General features: G+C 53.9%; 3 protein-coding genes across 16 annotated transcripts in view; 1 reads left to right on the top strand and 2 right to left on the bottom strand.

Annotated features, from left to right (window-relative positions):
- The window catches only part of MTA3 (metastasis associated 1 family member 3), a 187273-nt gene extending 182220 nt beyond the window's left edge, over positions 1-5053 (top strand). For all 6 annotated transcript variants that reach the window (XM_028831591.2, XM_028831590.2, XM_015112218.3 and 3 more), the window contains one exon: positions 1472-5053. In XM_028831591.2, coding sequence (XP_028687424.1) covers positions 1472-1497 — 26 coding nt within the window. In that variant the 3' untranslated portion in view covers positions 1498-5053. The remainder of the gene's footprint in view (positions 1-1471) is intronic.
- Positions 5054-10587: 5534 nt separating this feature from the next.
- Positions 10588-14674, bottom strand: OXER1 (oxoeicosanoid receptor 1). Its single transcript, XM_001110986.5, has one exon. The coding sequence runs from the start codon at positions 12285-12287 to the stop codon at positions 11016-11018; it is 1272 nt and encodes a 423-aa protein (XP_001110986.3). The 5' UTR covers positions 12288-14674; the 3' UTR covers positions 10588-11015.
- A 242-nt stretch (positions 14675-14916) lies between these two features.
- HAAO (3-hydroxyanthranilate 3,4-dioxygenase) overlaps positions 14917-17112 on the bottom strand; it is a 146878-nt gene continuing 144682 nt past the window's right edge. For 7 of the 9 annotated variants that reach the window (XM_028831725.2, XM_077959674.1, XM_077959676.1 and 4 more), the window contains 3 exons: positions 15691-15759; positions 15426-15508; positions 14917-15346 (listed from right to left, as the gene is read on the bottom strand). In XM_028831725.2, coding sequence (XP_028687558.2) covers positions 15268-15346; positions 15426-15508; positions 15691-15759 — 231 coding nt within the window. In that variant the 3' untranslated portion in view covers positions 14917-15267. The remainder of the gene's footprint in view (positions 15347-15425; positions 15509-15690; positions 15760-17112) is intronic. The other 2 variants (XM_077959673.1, XM_077959679.1) reach the window with 1 other exon arrangement.

Raw genomic sequence — 17112 nt, 5'->3', positions numbered from 1 at the left:
ACACTAGGCTGGATGGAGAATGAGCAGCTTGGTGTAGTAGGAAAAACTTGACCCATATTAAGATATAAAGTCAAACCTTGACTCCTCAGCTTACTTACTATGACCTTGAGCAAGTTCTTAACGTCTCTGACACTCCCAAGATTCTGCTGAAGGTTAAATAAGACAGTTACATAACCTACAGTGTGTTCAATAAAGCAAGGTTAGCCTGATTCCTAAACTGAATTTATCTGGGCCTTTATTTAACACGTATTTGCTGAGCTCATATCAAATACCAAGTTGGGTACATATATCTTCCCTATCCTAGAAAAGCTCATGAAGTGAAAGCACAGCTCTGCTCCATCCTGCAGCCCTTCCTCGGCATGCCCTGAGGCTGTGAAGGTGAGCATTGCTGGGTCATTTCCTGGCTGCAGGGTGGTGTGCCTGGGGCAGAGAATATCTGAGCATCTTACCTCTTCTCAGCAAACAACCCCTCCTAGCCACTTTCCTAATAACTAAGTAAAAGCTTTCACAACTTTCTGAGTAATACAACACGGTGGTGATGTGGTTTGCAGGCCACTTCTGCTTTTTCATTTACTTGTTTCTACTGTAGTCTCCAGATGGTCAGAGTTGAAGGTTTTCGGGGAAGTGGAGGGGGTGGGAGTGAGGGGCATAGGAATAGTTCCTGACACTGTGGGAGAGTGAGGTTCACTCCCCTCCTACAAGAAATGTGTTCATAGCCTCTGGGTGCCCACATCATTATGATTAATTATGATGAGCTCAGATGAGATCGTGCCTCCTCCCAGCCAACTCTGTTCCCCATTCCTTAGTATCCGTCAGGGAAGTTCCATGAGTCTCTTCTCTTGCCTGGTGTACTGTAGCACCTTTCCAGTGACCACTAAACCCGCCTATTCAAAACCCAGCTTTTAAGATCTTTCCATCCTTCAGTATCAATTATATATTTTATTGGCTTTAATTAAACTTTCCCTTTGATCCAGCGTTAAACTACATTGTGAGCCTTTTTTTTTTTTTTTTTTCCAGACAGGGTCTTGCTCTGTCACCTGGGCTGGAGTGCAGTGGTGCGATCACAGCTCACTGCAGCCTTGGCTTTGTGAGCTCAAGCATTCCTCCCACCTCAGCCTCTGGAGTAGCTGGGACTACTGGTCAGTAGCTGACCTCCTGAGTAGCTGGCATGCACCACCACACCCAGCTAATTTTTTATTTTTATTTTTGTAGAAACAGAGTGTTGCTATGTTGTCCAGACTGTCTTGAACTTCTGGCCTCAAGCCATCCACCGGCCTCGGCCTCCCAAAGTGCTGGGATTATGGGTGTGAGCCACCACACCTGGCCTAGTCATGAGATTTTCTTTGACCTACTGCTGAACCTCCTTTCCCTGAAGGTTGTGATGTTGGGAGGGCTGAGTCCATCCTCCCTTTCATCTTGCCTCCACCATCAGGACTTGTTTAACCTTCACCCTGTTTCTTCCCTTTTCTAGAACTCACGTGCTGTGTGTCAGACTGAGCTTTCCCTGATTCATTCTACAATCCAAGACTTGCTGCACTGTCCTGCTGATGTTCACAGTCGTGCCTGGGAAGGAGGCAGCCCCACTCCCAGTACATTTCAGTGGGAGACCTCTGCGTGCATCCATGGAGACGCAATGGGGCGGGGAAGGAACTGTGGGAGTGCACGTTCCAAATCCTGTGTCTCCACGTGTGGATCAGCAGCACTTCGCTTTCTTGTCAGAGACCTCGCTGTTACAGAGCGAGACCTGCTGAGAAGTGAGGGGCTGAGGGAACCCCTCCACCTCCTCCCTTCTGCAGCGCCCTGCACCCCTCCCAGCAACAGCGGTCACTTGGCAGTGGGGCTGCTGCGAGCTCAGAGCCGCTGTCACCCTGCATGTGTCCGCTCAGCTCGGTCTTATGCTGTATAGTTACTAAATATGTACAGGAGGGCCATGGCATCTTTCTGAGTGGATTTTTCTTAAGAAATGTGCCAGTGTTTATGAGGTTCATGGCATTTCCCTGTCCTTGCTGTTACCGTCACTCAGCTTTTTCTCCATAGGCTTCATACTTTTTTTTTTTTTTTGAAATGGGGGAATCTGCTGTTTGCCCCCAGCATTCCTATATGTGACCCTCCCTCCTACTCCTCCAAGGAACAGAGTTGCCTGAGGTTCTGACAAAAGATAAGCCTGTAAACTCATCATCTGTGTTTTGTAGTTGGAGAGAAGCTGGTGTTCTGCCCGGCTCTGCTTGGTCCCAGACAGCTCCAGCAAGAGCAGGTGTTAAAAGTGCCAAGCGTGTGTATCACTGTGACGAGCCGTTTGCTTACTGCCCTGTTCCCTTGCAGCCACACCAGCTGATGAAGAACTGCTGCCAGGTGGGTCCTTCAGCAGGCCACAAATGACCTAGTTTCATTTTAAGCAGACAGACTCTGTTTGGCCCAGGGGCGTGGAGTGAGAGAACTGTGTTTGTGGGTATGAGTCTGTATGGCCAACCCCGTGACCCCACCCCTCCAGCCCAAATCCTGTGAGCACATGTGACCTAGGCCCCAGGGACCTGTCTGCTCCTCTGGCTTGAGCTCTTGGCGTTTCCCACCTGCCCTCAGCACCAGCCCTCGGTGGCATCACAGTTGGTCACTCAGCTGCTCTGTGCTGGCAACTGCAAGGATAGGAACAGCGCAGCGCCCGATGAGCTCCCTGGGCAGATGTGAGGCTGGCAACTCCCCTGCCCTCTGTTTGCAGGCATAGGCCATGGGGCACAGGGTCACAGTCCTATGAAAGACAACTGGAGTCTGACCTCCCAGCCATCTCTGGGGTGACTGGGAGACAGCTGGATAGCAGGTATGAGAGGCCCACATAGCCAAGTTGTTGCAAGACACAGTGGCTACAATTGAATTGACTCCCTGGGAAGAACGAGGTAACACAGTAGGGTAATGATGCTCTAGATGTCTGTGTCCTCGGAGGCTGGGCTCCGCTTGGCAGAGAGAGCGTGGTGTTTGAGGTGGAGGGCGGTTTTGCAGACATCTCAGCTTCTTTTCTGAGGAGGAGTTGGTTCTCATCTCAGGCTTCTGCAAGGGCGATCATGGGATGTTTCTACCACCACCCACTCTTGGAGCTGTACTGGGTCTTGGCTTGGGGCCCCGAGGGTGGGCCCTGTGTCAGAAGCGTTAGGTGAGATGGGTGGAGGTGGCAGGCAGGTGTTCTCAGGGTTCCCACTGACGGGTCCCTTCACCAGAGACCTGGGAGGAGGTCTTTGCTCTCCAAGTGCCGCATCATGTGGGATGTTTCTTCCCTAAAGAAAAAGACACAGGAAAGTTGTCTGTCTGTGCCCTGCTCTGGATTTATTGTTGTACTTGGACCCAGAAAGGGAAATGCTTCCCTCACCCTTTCACTTTCTTTCTGAACCCCTGTTAAGTGATGACTGCAGATTCTGGAAACAATTAGCTACCCATGACTCAGCTGTCAGCTTCATTTTCTCTGCCTTTTGGGAGAGGCCCTCTCACCCAGGCCCAAGAGATTTGGAGACAGGAGTCAGCCAGGTCTGAAGCAGGAGAAGGGAGGCCCCTCCTGTCTACCCAGTTGAAATTTGGCTTTGGGAAGAGCACAGCTTGTTCGAGCTACATGTGCCAAGCAGGCTTTTCCTTCCTCTTGTAAGTAAAGTTCATGGTTCTGCAGTCCCATCATCCTAGGAGGGTTATATTGACTGAGACTTCAAGCTCTCCCTTTGTCTCTGGAAACTGCCCCCTCGTTCTGACAGACTCCCCCGGGCAGTGGAGGAAGGATGCCGAGGCGCCTCTAGTCCATGCCTTTGCTCAGCATTTGGTGCTGAGAGGGTTTCCCAACCACCCCCTCCCTTTCTGGGGCCACGGTGTCGCTGCTGTGTGTCAGTGGCATGTCACTGTGGTTCAGTGAGCACATGGGTGGACGTGCAGAGACTGTCTGCTCAGCCCCCAGCAGACATGCCCCTGGGGTGAGGACACAGGCTCTGCAGGGCATCTCCGCCTCTGGCTCAGTCATCGCCTGCCCACCCTTCACTTCTTAAAGGTGCACAAGAGAGGAGGGCCGGCTGGAGGGTGTTGTCGGAAGGTTTCAGCCTGCCCTTCACAATTCCCCTTGTGCACAGCCCAGTTTCCATCGCTCAGGGCCCACCCAGGAAAATGGATTTCAAATGGGGGTTTTCATCCAGAGATTTGTTTAACACAAAACAAGAAAAGCTGAGAGGCAAAACAGGGGAGTGAGGGGCAACCCAGAGGTGGGAACAGCAACAGCAAGCTGCCCCCATCCTGAAACTGGCTGGGCGCCATGGGAGGACGCATCACCAGAGCCTGGGGCCAAGGCCACTGGGGGACCTGCCATACCGCGGACCTGTCTGGTGGGAGCTGGAGCCTTGAGAAGCCATGGTTCTTGTCAGAAACATTTCCCCAGGCGGAGAGAGGGGGCCCCGGCCTCTCCCCTCCTCTTGGCCTCCAGAGTCCTGCAAGTGCCTCACAATAGTGAAGCCCAGTTGGAAGCAGCTGCCCCGGGAGCCTGGGACAGGCAACCCACCAGGTCAGTCCCCTGCCACTCAGAGCAGAGCAGAACAGCGGGCTGAGGGCAAGCAGGTGGGGCTGTGCGTGGCCTCGGTGCACTCGGTGTCATGTCTGAGCCTGGTGTTCGTGCCCCACTGCTGTCCTAAGTCCCTGGCGAGGGGAGGCGGAGGAGCTGCCCCGTGGGTGTTTGGAGATTCTGTTTTACTCTGCCATGGAGGAAACGGTTTTGGGGAGGGAGGGGGAAGCCTTTATTCTTTACTGTTGGCCCTGTTTTCCTTTGGGGGAATTTACCCAGTTAGCAGCCCCTCCTCACCATTCCCCCCAGGAAGGCCATGTCCCAGTTTTCTGTCCACCCCTCCTGTTCCTCTGCACCGTGTCTCTGATTTTCCCTGCCACGGAAGCTAACCCAGAGCACACACCCATGCTCATGAGTGTTTCCCCAGGATAATTCATTCTGAGCATGATATCGCAGTGTGGACTGTCTGTCTGTAAGAAGATGCCATCTACTAACTAATTTGTATTGTGTTTCCAATAAATTCCTGGAAATTTTGCCTGGTTTTACGCTGTTCTTTACTAGGATGGTGACTCAGGTGTAAGACTGTGTGTGTGTACCCCTAGGCCCAGCATCAGGTGGTCCTTGTTTCAGAACCTTGAGCTCCGAGGGCCCCCGGGAGGTAACAGGCCAGGCCAGTTGGTCTGCTGTGCCCCGGCTGCACTGAGACTCTCAGAGGCCTTTCCCCAGGGTCTGCATCTTCTTCTGCTGTCTCATAAGCCACATCCTAGGGACATGGAAGTTTCAGGAGGCCAGGTCATCCCAGTAGGAGGCCTTTGATCCTGTGCCCCCAGGCCTGGAGGTATGAGGTGCAATAGGCAGCCTTTTTCTTGTGAACTACCCTGCAGTGTGACTCGTGCCCTGCTGTGGCCAGTGCTGGGTTGTGCGGCTGGGTGCTGGGGTGTTCGGGTGGTGCGCTGAGGAAGGCCGCTGTGCCCCAGCAGAGGGTTTGCTCTTTGGCTGGCTGGCTGTGTAGACTGTCTCAGCTGCTGTGCCAAGGTCATTATGGGGGTGGGGGGTGAAGCTTGGCTCCCTTGGGTCCCCTCCAGCCTGTGTTTGTGAAGTACATATATTTGTGACTCTTGTTTACTGGGCTTTCTGAAGTATTTTCTTAAAAGGAGACACTAAGCTTATTTTTTTCTTTTTCTTTTTTTCAGACATGGTCTTGCTCTGTCACCCAGACTGGAGTGCAATGGTGTGATCTCAACTCACTGCAACCTCCACCTTCTGGGTTTAAGCGATTCTCGTGTCTCAGCCTCCCAAGTAACTGGGGCTATAGGCGCACGCCACCATGCCCGGCTAATTTTTGTATTTTTAGTGGAGATGGGGGTTTCACCATGTTAGCCAGGCTGGTCTCGAACTCCTGACCTCAGGTGATTTGCCCTCCTTGGCCTCCCAAGGTGCTGGGATTACAGGCATGAGCCACTGCGCCTGGCCTTCTTAGTGTTTGTTTGGTTGGTTGGTTGTTTAATTAAGGCTTTTAATGCAAAATCAAATATCACCTCCCTTTTTCTGGAAGCTCCTCTGTAGCTTGGAGTGTTGCATGCCATATCTCTCAAGGGGGCTGACCTTAAGCTCCATACCAGGACTGGGTTTTTATCATCAGCCTTCCTAGAAGGTTTCTTCTGCCCCTCCCTGGATAAGTTTTACCCTCGGTTTCTTCTGATTCTGCTCCTGGGTGCAGAGGTTGCTGGAGGAACCACACCACCTATTCACGACCTCACAGCTTAACTCGTCAGGGTGCTCAACTCACCAGGCCCCTTTGATCCACTTGCTTAGTGACCCTTTTCTATGTTCTTTGGGAGCTTGTTTTCTTCTTTCCAGAACCAACTCTTCCAATCCTTTGCCACTTTTTAAGCTCTTATCCCCTGAGAGCTGCAGCTTCTAAGAATCCCTTCAGCTTTATTCCCTCTGTCCCAAGACCTACTGAAATAGTGCCATTGCTCCAGCTCAAGGAGGCAGCCTTCTATCTTCTGGGGACAGACCCTCCTGCCACCCATGAGCTGGATTCATCCTTCTGCCCCCTTAGGGCCTTGCAATAGTGTCCTGACTCAGGCCAGACTGCCACTTACTAGCTGGATGACCTTGGGCAAATTATTCAACCTCTTTGTGCCTCAGTGTTTCCATCTGTAAAATTGGATAATAATGCAATCTCCTTCATCAGGACTAAAAAAATTAATATGTGTAAAATGCTTAGAAGAAGGCCTGGTACATACCAGTCCCCAACATCATTCCCCTCCTCCCCAATATTTTTCTTTTCTCCCTTCTCCTCCTGTATTTAAAATCTCTTCATCCAATCCACCAAATAACAGAACAGTCAAACCACCAAAACATCTGTCCTCTGCTTAGTTTCATCTAAAGCTATTATCTTCTCTCCTTTTACTGGCACATTTGTTGAAAGGGGAAGAGTTGTCTCCATTACTTCAAATCTCATTAATTCCTCAACCCATTATAGCACTTTATGGCTTCCATTCTGCCCCCACCCCCATCCACTCACTGAAATTGCTCTCAATAAAGTCACATTTAACGACCTTCTAATTGTTAAATCCAGTGCTATTCTTAAGTCATCCTCTTTGAGCTTTCTTGAGCATTTGAAACTGTTGTAGCCATATGAATTTTCTTCCTTCGTTAACACTGATCCCTTTATTCTCTACCCAAAGCAATGCTAAGTAACATGCAGATGTCACTCATCGTCGTTTTTCAGTTTTTACAAAGATAATTTCAGATCTAGTAGTAAGTCACCTGTGTGCCCCTTCCCATTTTCCTCCATCTCAGAAGTAAGTACTCTCTTTAATTTAGTGTTTATCATCCCATACATGATTTTATACCATTAATGCATATGTATGAATCCATAAATGATAGAGAACATGTTTTGCATATGATTAAATTTCATACAATGACAACCTATCACTTTTTGAAAAGCTTTTAAAAAACAGACCCAGACAGTGCATTGTTAATCCAGGTTGTCCATCCAGTGTTAATTGACCAGACAGTGTCAGACATGGACACTGGTTTTCAGATCAACTCTCTTCAATATGTAATTAGGAAACACTTTTGAAAATGCTCTGTTCCTGCATGATGCTCTGTTCTTGCAGGAGGCACTTTGCAGACTGTCTGGGTATTTTATGTTTGGCTTTTACCTTCATAAAAGATGGCTTGATTCTGTTCTTTTTAGTGGGCAATCTCTTTACTTGGGTGAAGATTGCCTTGACTTCTTTTCTTCTGCAGTCCTGTTTTTTTTCCTGCTTAAAGGTTTTTTGTGTGTTTGTTTGTTTTCTGAGCATTTCACTGGGTTTTCCTACATGCTTCCCTTACTTGCAGGGATTTTTTAAAGGATGGTTCTTGATTCTCTTCATTCTCAACAGATGACCACATTCTTTCCCAGAGCCCTGGTGAGTGGAAGATCCTTGCTCCTATCTCCAGTCCGAAGGGTGCTACTGTACATGTTTGCCTGGGTGTCTTCCAAGCCCCTACAACTTGTTTTACCTCCAAACCTGCTCCACCACCTGCATTCTCAGTGTGTCACCCACACAGCCTCCCCATCTGGACCCTCTGTGGTCTCTGCTGCTGCCTTTCTTCAGGCCTTTGCTTGGAATACAGACATTTCCTACATACGTCATCTCCCACGTCCCCTACTCTCATGTTATTGCCAAGAGTAACTGAAGAAAATGCAAACCAATCATCATCTTCCACTTAACACCCCTCTCCTGCCATACTGTCTGCAGGATCAACCCAGACTCCCGGGCTTGGCACCAGGGCCCTTCTGGGTCTGGTCCTCTCCCTTTCCTGCCTGTCCTCTAGCTCTGTGGTAGGCCTCCTCCTCTCTTGCCTCAGTGATCTCCTCCCCACGCCCCTGCACACTGAGTCTTCTCACAGCTGCATGCCCTGGCCATGCTCTTCCAGTACCAGGGACGCCTTTCTCTTCTCTCCTTCCTCATCCTCTAAGATCCAGCTTATGTGCATCACTTACCTGACAGCCCAGGCAGAGTCAGCTCTTCAAGCCTCTGCTCTCAGGGTGCATCACCACCTAAAAGACCCTGACCTTCCCTGGGTTGCATTGCACTGGTTCCATTTGCAGGTCCGTCTCTCCCCGGCTTAGCCTGGGAGGCTCAAGGTGAGAGTACAATTGTCTGCTTTTGTAGCTTAGTGTCTGGCCCATAGCAGGTGCCCAGTAAACACTGGCAAGTTAGTGACTGCTGGCCTGTGACCCAGCCCTGCCTGCTTGCCCATCACCTAGCCCTGCCTGCTTGCCCCCCTGCTCAGGAGTCCCTGGAGGAATGTAATGCATGCCATCTGATCCTCTGTTAGCGTGGCAGTTTATGTTAGGAGAAAGAACAGAAAAAAAGGTGGAAGACGCTGCCCAAAATTCACACTGGATAGTGCAGCCTGTCCCTGAGACCAAAATGCCATTTAGAACCCAAATGTAGGAAATGGGGTCTCAGCCTGTCCCCAGCTCCCGTTATACCACCACAGGTACTACTACATCTCTAGGAAACCCTGCACTTAAACACAGTTTTCTTTCTCTTCCCACTCCTCTTCCTTCTGCCCTCCCTGCTCCACATAACTGCCTTCCTCACCAAGTGCTCTGGGCATATAGTTACTCCCATCCCCAGCCCCTGGAGCTGGGCAAGGGCCAGGATCACTATTCCTATTCACAGATGGAGAACTAAGTCCAGAGAAGGGAGAACTAAGTCCTAACCGTGGGCTGCGGCCATGGTTAGGACCAGGGAGTCAGTCCTACCTCCATATGGGGGCAGCCTGAAGCCTGCTTCATGAGGGAGCACCCAGCCCCCTTTACAGAAGGCCTTGCAAAGGATGGAGAGGCAGGGAAGGGTGGCGTGCCCCAACATCAGCAGAGGAGCAGTCCTCAGGGTCAAGATGGGGGGCAAGGAGAATCCAGGGCAGGTTAGGAGTGCGGGCCTGAACCCTGTGACCAGCATCTACCCAGAAACTCCTCAAGGGCGGCCTCTGCTCCCTCCCTTGATGGGAAAAGACAGGACTACAGACATGCCTGTGAACCATGGGAGTATCTGCCCATTTCCCTTCCATCAGGTCATGAAGAAGTGAGTGCAGGTGCTGGGGGAGGTGGGAGGACTTGAGGGAGGAGTTGGTAGGAGAAGGGTCCAGGGAAGAGGAGATTGAGGAAATGGCCCGTGGAGCTGCCCTGAGCCCAGGTGGGCACATTCGGAGGCAGAAATGGTACCAGAGGAAAGGTGCCTGGTGTTGAGCTGGCAGCAAGTGTTGGCACCCCAGGTGGGGATCTGCCCGAAGGAACCGCTCAGTCCCCACCCCTCCAGGAGTGTGCGGGCCTTTCTTAAAAGACCTGACTCAGGCTGAGGCGGCTCACAGAGGGCGTGGAGAAGCCCCTAGGCGTGGCTCCAGGGAGTAAAAGGGAGCAATAGGAGTTGAGGGGGCAAGAGGGGCCCCATGGGGAGCCGAGAGACAGAAGAGCAACCCTGGAGGGGGCCCAGGTGGCACCCCAGTACCTCGGTAGGTTTCTGAGTGCAGCAGGTAGATTTTCAGAACAGGGGAGTGGGCTGGAGATACACGGTGGAGGTGGGGTCCGGTACTCACCTGCCCATCCTTCCCAGACCCGCCTCCCTCTGCCTGATACTTTTTCTCTGGCTCCCTCCCCAGCATCCACACGGACCCTTGACACCACCCTCCTGGTCTGTGTGCAACACTCCGGGGCTTTCACTTCTATTCCTGACGACTTTAGTAGCTGGGGTGCATCCTGTCCATGATATGAGAGGGTTGGGCTAAGTGGATTAAGGGAACTGGGGAGGGATGTTAGGTCCTCAGCATCAAACTGTACCTGAGGGCCTGGAGCCCTGGTGGCCTGAGGCCCTCACCCAGGAAAGCAGTTCTGCTTTTCAGGGCATGCCAGGGCGTCCCAGAAGTTCTGGGAAGGACAGAGCCCCCTGGGACGGGGCTGCGGGATGGCTTCCCCACTGTCTCCCAAGTTTCCCTTCGCCTTGGGGCACTCACTTTGACGCCTACTGACAGTCCCAGGTTAGAATTAAAGACATGTATTTGGTCTTGCAAATAAATATATTTAGAAGGGAAGTTTATTCATATTGGAAGGGACAAACTGGAGAGCACAGAACATGCAGCTGTCCAATTTCTAAGGCGACTCTGCTGTGACAGTGATTGGCCTCTGGCCCCTGCAGCTGCACAGGCCCCTGTCTGAGCTGGCATGCCCACAGCGCCCTGCCTGTCTCCTCCACCTGGCATCCTGCTCTCCCCTGCATTCTGGGAACGCCATCCTGGACACAACTGAGAGGCCCAGGCGGGTTTCTCTGCCTGTCACCCACCTGAGTCCTGCCAGTGCTTTGGCCTGGACCCTGGCCTGCTGCCATCCCTTGTCCAGTTGCTTGAGGCACCGTGTGCTGGCCTTGTCCCTCCAGGCCAGAGTGCGGCAGCCCTTACCCCCACAGCACTGCAGTCCTGCAGCTGGCCCTCAGCCCTGGGAGGAGCCTTCCTTTTCCAGAGAGACCTCGGCCTGCACTTCCAGCTTCCCTATGGCCTCCGCCTTCCTAGAGGCCTCCCGGTGGCGCCACTGCCTGGAGGGTTGGTAGGAGCTCTCGTCACTCACTGGGCCCTGCCGGCCCCTCGTGAGGCCCAGCAAGGCCCGGCTCTGGTGGAGGAAGTTGGGGCTAGAGAAGCAGTAGAGCACAGGGTCCAGGACGCTGTTGAGGTAGGTGAAGGCCAGGGAGCCGTGGAAGAGCTGTGTGCAGACGTCCAGGGAGCGGCAGGCAGACAGCCAGAAGGCCACCATGGAAGCCATGCCAAAGATGATGCTGGGCAAGAAGCAGATGGTGTAGACGGCCACCACCACGGCCAGCACGCGCATGGCCCTCTGCGGACCTGCCTGCCCGCCCAGGCCACGACTCCGGATGGTGAGCCCGATGCTCACGATGGCGAAGAGGATGAGCGCCAGTGGCAGGAAGAACTCCAGCAGGTACAGTGCCTGGTGCCAGCGGAGTGAGGCCGAGGGCTTCGTGCCCACCCTGTAGCTGAGGCAGGAGGGGCCGGAGAAGGTGCCCAGGAGCAGGTGCCCGTTAAGGAGCAGGATGCCCACCCAGAGTCCCCCGGCCACCCGGGCAGCTGCCCCCACGGAAGCACGGCTCAGCGCGTGGTGGGGCTGCACCACCTTCAGGTAGCGGTTGAGCGCTATGGCTGTGAGGAAGACGACGCTGGCCGTGCGGTTGGTGGACAGCATGAAAAGGTTGATTTTGCAGGCAGGAGCCCCAAAGCGCCAGGTCTCATGGAGGAGGTAGTAGTCCACGCGGAGGGGCAGGTTGCTGATCAGGAGGAAGTCAGCGGCCACCAGGCTGACCAGGAACACCGTGTTGGAGGTCCAGGGCCGCGTGTGGACACAGAAGATGAAGAAGGCCAAGCTGTTCCCCACCAGGCCCAGGATAAACTCCAGGGCCAGGATCGGTGCCAGGAAAGCAGACACCAGCGAGGAAGAGGTGGGGTGGCAGGGCCCTCCAGAGGACCCCCCCACAGTGGTAAAGGCAGAGGGAGCGGAGGAGGGTGAGGGAGGGAAGGAGGGAGGGAGGACAGAGGAGGAGGGAGAGGGAGAGGGAGAACTCAGGTTATGAAGTTCCATGGGCTGCTTGAGCCAAGGACCTGAGAGAAGGTTCTGGAGTCTTCTACCCCTGCAGGAGTGGCCAGGACAAAGTGGGATGATTGGCACTATCAGCCGGCCACCACGGTGACACAACATCCGGGGGGTTTCATCAGTATTCTCTCAGCCACTGAGAAACACCCTGTGTTCCTGTTTGTAGGCCAAGGGGAACCCTGCAGCCCTCCCTCCTTCCCTCCCCCTCGGGGCACTGAGTGACCACACGAGGTCTCTGAGCCCAGCCTGGGGGTTGTGCTGCTGGTAGAGGAAGAAGCAGGGCTCAGCAGGGGCAAGATGGAAGCCCAGAGACACCCTGAAGTGGGAGGAAAGTCCAGTCGGGTGAGGTGCGGGAGAGTATTTGCAGCCCTGTGTTCTGTGGCTCTCAGGATCATACAGCCCTCCGTGAACGCCCCCTCCTCCACTACATATAGAGGCTGGTGGCTGCCTCCCTGCCCCCACCAGCTCTGGCTTCAGGGACCGTGGAGCCAACAGGACATTGTCCCGGGAGAGGTGGGCAGGGAGTCAGTGAAGACCTCCACCGCCCTGCTGGTGGCCTGGAGGGAACCAGTCTTACTTGTGCTCTGCCCGCCTGCTGTGTGTCTGAAAGCCCACTGCAGTTCAGCTTTCAGTTGCTCCCAGATTCCTGATGGTTCCGAAGTCTGTGATGGTTCCAAGTCTGGGTACATGGTGAAGTAAGCCCCATAGGGGATGCCCCTGCCAAATTTCTACTGCCATGGCATGGGGACCTGGGGGCATCTCCCGCAAACAGAACAATCTTGATTTCCCCTCTCTGTGCCTCCCCATGGCTCCTTGTCCACCCCTCTCCCTGCCCCCATTAGCATTGACTGTGGAATGGGGAGTGGGAGGCTGGCGCTAGCTCCATACAAGGTACAAGTCCAGCTGTCCCATGGTGAAGTATTCTCATGAACCCACGGGCTGGTCCTGTGGGTGGAGATGAGGGCTTCAGGCTCCTGATTACCCGGGACAGCAGGGCCAAGGGAGGCGGTGGTTCTAGGCTCCAGCGCCTGACCCCATCACTGCTAACTGGCTGGGGTCAGCAGTCTGCCATGTGTAGCCTGGCCTCTGTGTCTTAGACACAGTGGCCCCTGGCCTCTCTTGGCTGTCCTGGGCTCCAATTTGGTCGAGGCTGAGGACAGACATCCCTGGGAGAAGCAGGGTGGTGAGGCCCAGCCTAAGCTTCATATGCAAACAGGCCTGGGTTAGAAACAGAGTTGCCCTACTTCCAAACCTCTCTGAGCCTGATCTGTAAAATCAGGCTCTACCACCTTCTTGGAGAGTTGTGAGGATAAAATGATAACGTTTATGTAAAAACTTCCAGGGGATTCCTTGGGACAGAGCAAGTGTTCACAAAAACAGATCTAATTTTCCTGACTTTCTCTCTAGATTAGGCTTGCCCTGTGTACGAGAGTAAACTGTTCTCCTCATGGCTACCTGTGTTCTGACCTGGGGCCTCCCTGGAACATTCTGTGTCCTCTTCTCAGGTCCTGCACGGAGCAGTGCATTGCTACAGGCCAGGAACGAGCCGCGCGGAGCCTCTGCCCGCACCTGTCCTGGACCATTTGTGTTTGGAGGAGGCTGATGGTGTTTTTTCTTTGCTTGCGGGAGAGGAAAGCCCTTAGGGGTGAAGAGGTGGGTGAAGGTCCCGATGTCTCTCAGGGCCAGTAGCCTTTTCAGCCAAGGCAGGTCTTTCTCTGCTCCCAGTGGAGTGTAGGAAGGCAGTGAGCCACTGGGCTGGGGCTGCGGGAGACAGGGCTCAAGTGTTCTTTTCTAGAGGAAGCTTTGAGTCCACACAGGGACCCGTTCTGTCCAGATCTGTCACTCTCATGTGCATGCCCTCATTGACTTCTCACGGAAGTCCCAGGAAACTGAACTGTGCCCGCTGCAGGTTCCACGTTCTTGTCTCTGCCCACTGGTGCCTCTGAGGCCTCCAGCATCCCTAGACGCCCACAGCAGGCTCAGGGGGCCCTCTGGAGTCTTTGAACATGGCACCTGTGCATGACAGGGGAGGGCAGGGGGCACAAGGCCAGACCCCCCACCGACACTGCTGAGCTCTTGGTACAACTACCTGCCCCTCCCCAGGCTGCTCACAGTCTTTAGGTATTAACAGTGGTTAGTTCTGGGTGGGGGGTTTTGTGTATTTCTGGGTTTTCTATAGTTAGCACAGATGACTTCTGTTATTGGAAAAAAACTCAACAGATGCTAGTGTTTTAAAGTTATGTAAAAAGACAGCCTGGGCAACATGGCGAAACCCCCATCTCTACAAAAAAGAAAAACTAAAAAAAATTAGCAGGGTGTGGTGGCGCATGCCTGTAGTCCCAGCTACTCAGAAGGCTGAGGTGGGAGAACCACTTGAGCCAGGAGGGTCAAGGCTGCAGTGAGCTGTGATCGCACCACTGCACTCCAGCCTGGGTGACAGAGTGAGATCCTATCTCCAAAAAAAAAAAAAAAAAAAAAAGGTAAAAAGAATTAATGAGAACAGAGAAGGAAGTGGAGAGATGACATTGGCTGTGCTCCCAGGACCAGGCATGGAGCATGCGTGGATCAAGTCACACACACAGTGAGGAATGCCCATCCACAAACAGGATGCCCAGTAACAGACCCTCCAACACGTCCATGGTCACCTGGTGCCCTGATGCCCCAGACACACCACATGGTCCTGGGGGCCACATGGGAACGCCAGCGATGACTGCCAGCAGCAGACCCACAGGTGTGCGTTCACCAGGAAGCCTTTATTGAGGGCCTTCTTGGCGGGGAAGTGCTGCACTGAGTCTGCAGGGACAGAGGAATGGTCAGGAGCTGGGCCAGGAGTAGACCACCTGGCAAGACTGGCAAGGCAGTAGGCTGAGGCTGCCGGAGAAGACGGGGAGTTGCTGCCCGCTCAGGGGCGTGGCATCTGGGCTGAGAAAGGCAGGAGGGTGGGTGACGACAATGTCCAGGTCTGTGGGGGACACAGCAGCAGTACACAGAGAAGCAGTGGGGCTGGGAGAGTTGTTTGGCAGGGATGGCACTCGAGGGTGCTTGCAGGGCACACCTGTGGCTGCTTCAGGCCATGGCAACAGGGTCACCACAGGGGCTTCTTGCAGGCAGGGTCCTGGGTCACAGACAGGGCCACAGAGCCTTGTGTTCGCTCCCAGGCATACCTGTGGACAACACAGATGAGCAGGGCTCACACAGAGCTGGACCCTGAGGATCCCAGGGAAAGCCTCCCCGTGTACTCACGAGGTCCCAGCTAGCACCAGGAGGCTGTCATCAGGGGCCAGGCTCAGGTGCCGTCCCCCCATTGTCACCACCGAGGAGCCCTCCTGGAGAAGAGGAGCAGGAGAATCAAATGGAGACTGTTGGGCCTCAACACCTGGGTGAATGTCTGAGTCTGCCTGGGCACCAAGGCCCCAAGAGTGGGCCCCGTGTGGGAGTCCCAGTCCCAGAAGTGGGCTGATGCCCTCCGGCAGGGGGTTCTGTGACCCTGTCCCTGGGCCCCACTTGCCAGCTGCCACAGCCACACGTCCACATTCTGTCTCAGGTCTTCGCTGCTGCCTTGCCCATAGGCGGTCACCTGGTGGGAGGTGAAACAGAAACTTCTGGTGCCTCTTCCCCCACATGGGAGATGGTCTTGAACCTGCCCCCAGACACCAGGCTTGCTTGGAGCAGGGTTGAGGCCCATAAAACAGCCCCATCACCATGTGCTGAGCAGAGACCAGGACTTGGAGAGGAGGGCTGCCTGGGCTGCAGGCCTCCCTGTGCCCGCCACTGCCAAAGGCAGGCATGTATTTGGGATCACACATGCCTGCCTTTCATGTGCAGTGCACCCATGGTCCCTCTGATGTGTGCTCATGCGAAGGCATGCCCACCAGGGCACACCAGAGACACATTTACATCAGCTTCCCAGAGGGTGCGACCTCCCTTTGTCCGAGAGAGGTTTTGAGTTTGGCCTCAGGAGGCGGGAGGGACCAGGAGGGTGAGGCTGAGGCCTCTCTGACATGCACCAGCCTGGAAGCACGCAGCTGCTGTGCAGGGCCATGCTCCTGCTGCCCCGGAGAGGGCGCATATTCATTAATGTAAACTGAAGCAGGTAAGAGCAGCGTATGGCAGAGGTGGGGTGCAGGGCTGAGTGGCACTGCTGTGACATGTGCGCATGTTCTCGCAGCCCTGTGTAAGCTCAGGACGTCCCTGGTACCCAGGAGCAGCAGGCCGGGCCTCTACAGGAAGCCTGTGGCCATGAGCATCCCTGCACAGACTGACTCATTCAAAGCCCACGGGACGTGCCAGTGGCAAGCCGTAAAGCACAGGTGAACACAGGTCTCCCTGCACCACTCTTGCCCTCCCAGCCTCGTCCCCACACATGGTACAGAAACACCACTCTGGCCTGTCACTCCCTGCTTCAATACTTGGATGGAGTGCTGTTGTCTTTAGGACAAGTCCTCCCACCTTGCCTAACGCAGCAGACCTACCAGGACCTGGGCCCTGCCTGCTGCTCCACAGTCCACCAGTCACACTTGTACCCCCACTCCCCAGCCCTGCCTCTGGCTAACTTCAGCTACTCCCAGTGCCAGGCTGTTTCAAGCCTCAAACAGCTCATGCTCATGCTTCTCCCTCACCTAGAATGCTCTCTCCACCTCCCTTTCTTTCTTTTACAAACTCCTACACTAGCTTTAAAATGCAATGTGCACATCACCTCCTCCGGGAAGCCTTCCTTGACTTCCCTTTCAGCCTAGATTCCTCCTTTATCCTTCTATAGCTTCCTATAGCTTTTCTATCAGATACTTTATCACGTGATTGTGGCAATTGTTGATTAACTTGTCCATCTCTTTAACAAACTATACATTCTTTAAGGTAGCACGTCTATCCTACTCTCCCACTAAAGCCTGAAACATAACAGGCATTTAATAAATGCGGAATGAAAGAAAGT

This window comes from Macaca mulatta, chromosome 13 (genome assembly GCF_049350105.2).
Source record: "Macaca mulatta isolate MMU2019108-1 chromosome 13, T2T-MMU8v2.0, whole genome shotgun sequence".
Lineage (NCBI taxonomy): Eukaryota > Metazoa > Chordata > Mammalia > Primates > Cercopithecidae > Macaca > Macaca mulatta.
Note: the sequence above shows the minus strand (reverse complement) of the source record. Positions and strands in the feature narration are given on the sequence as shown.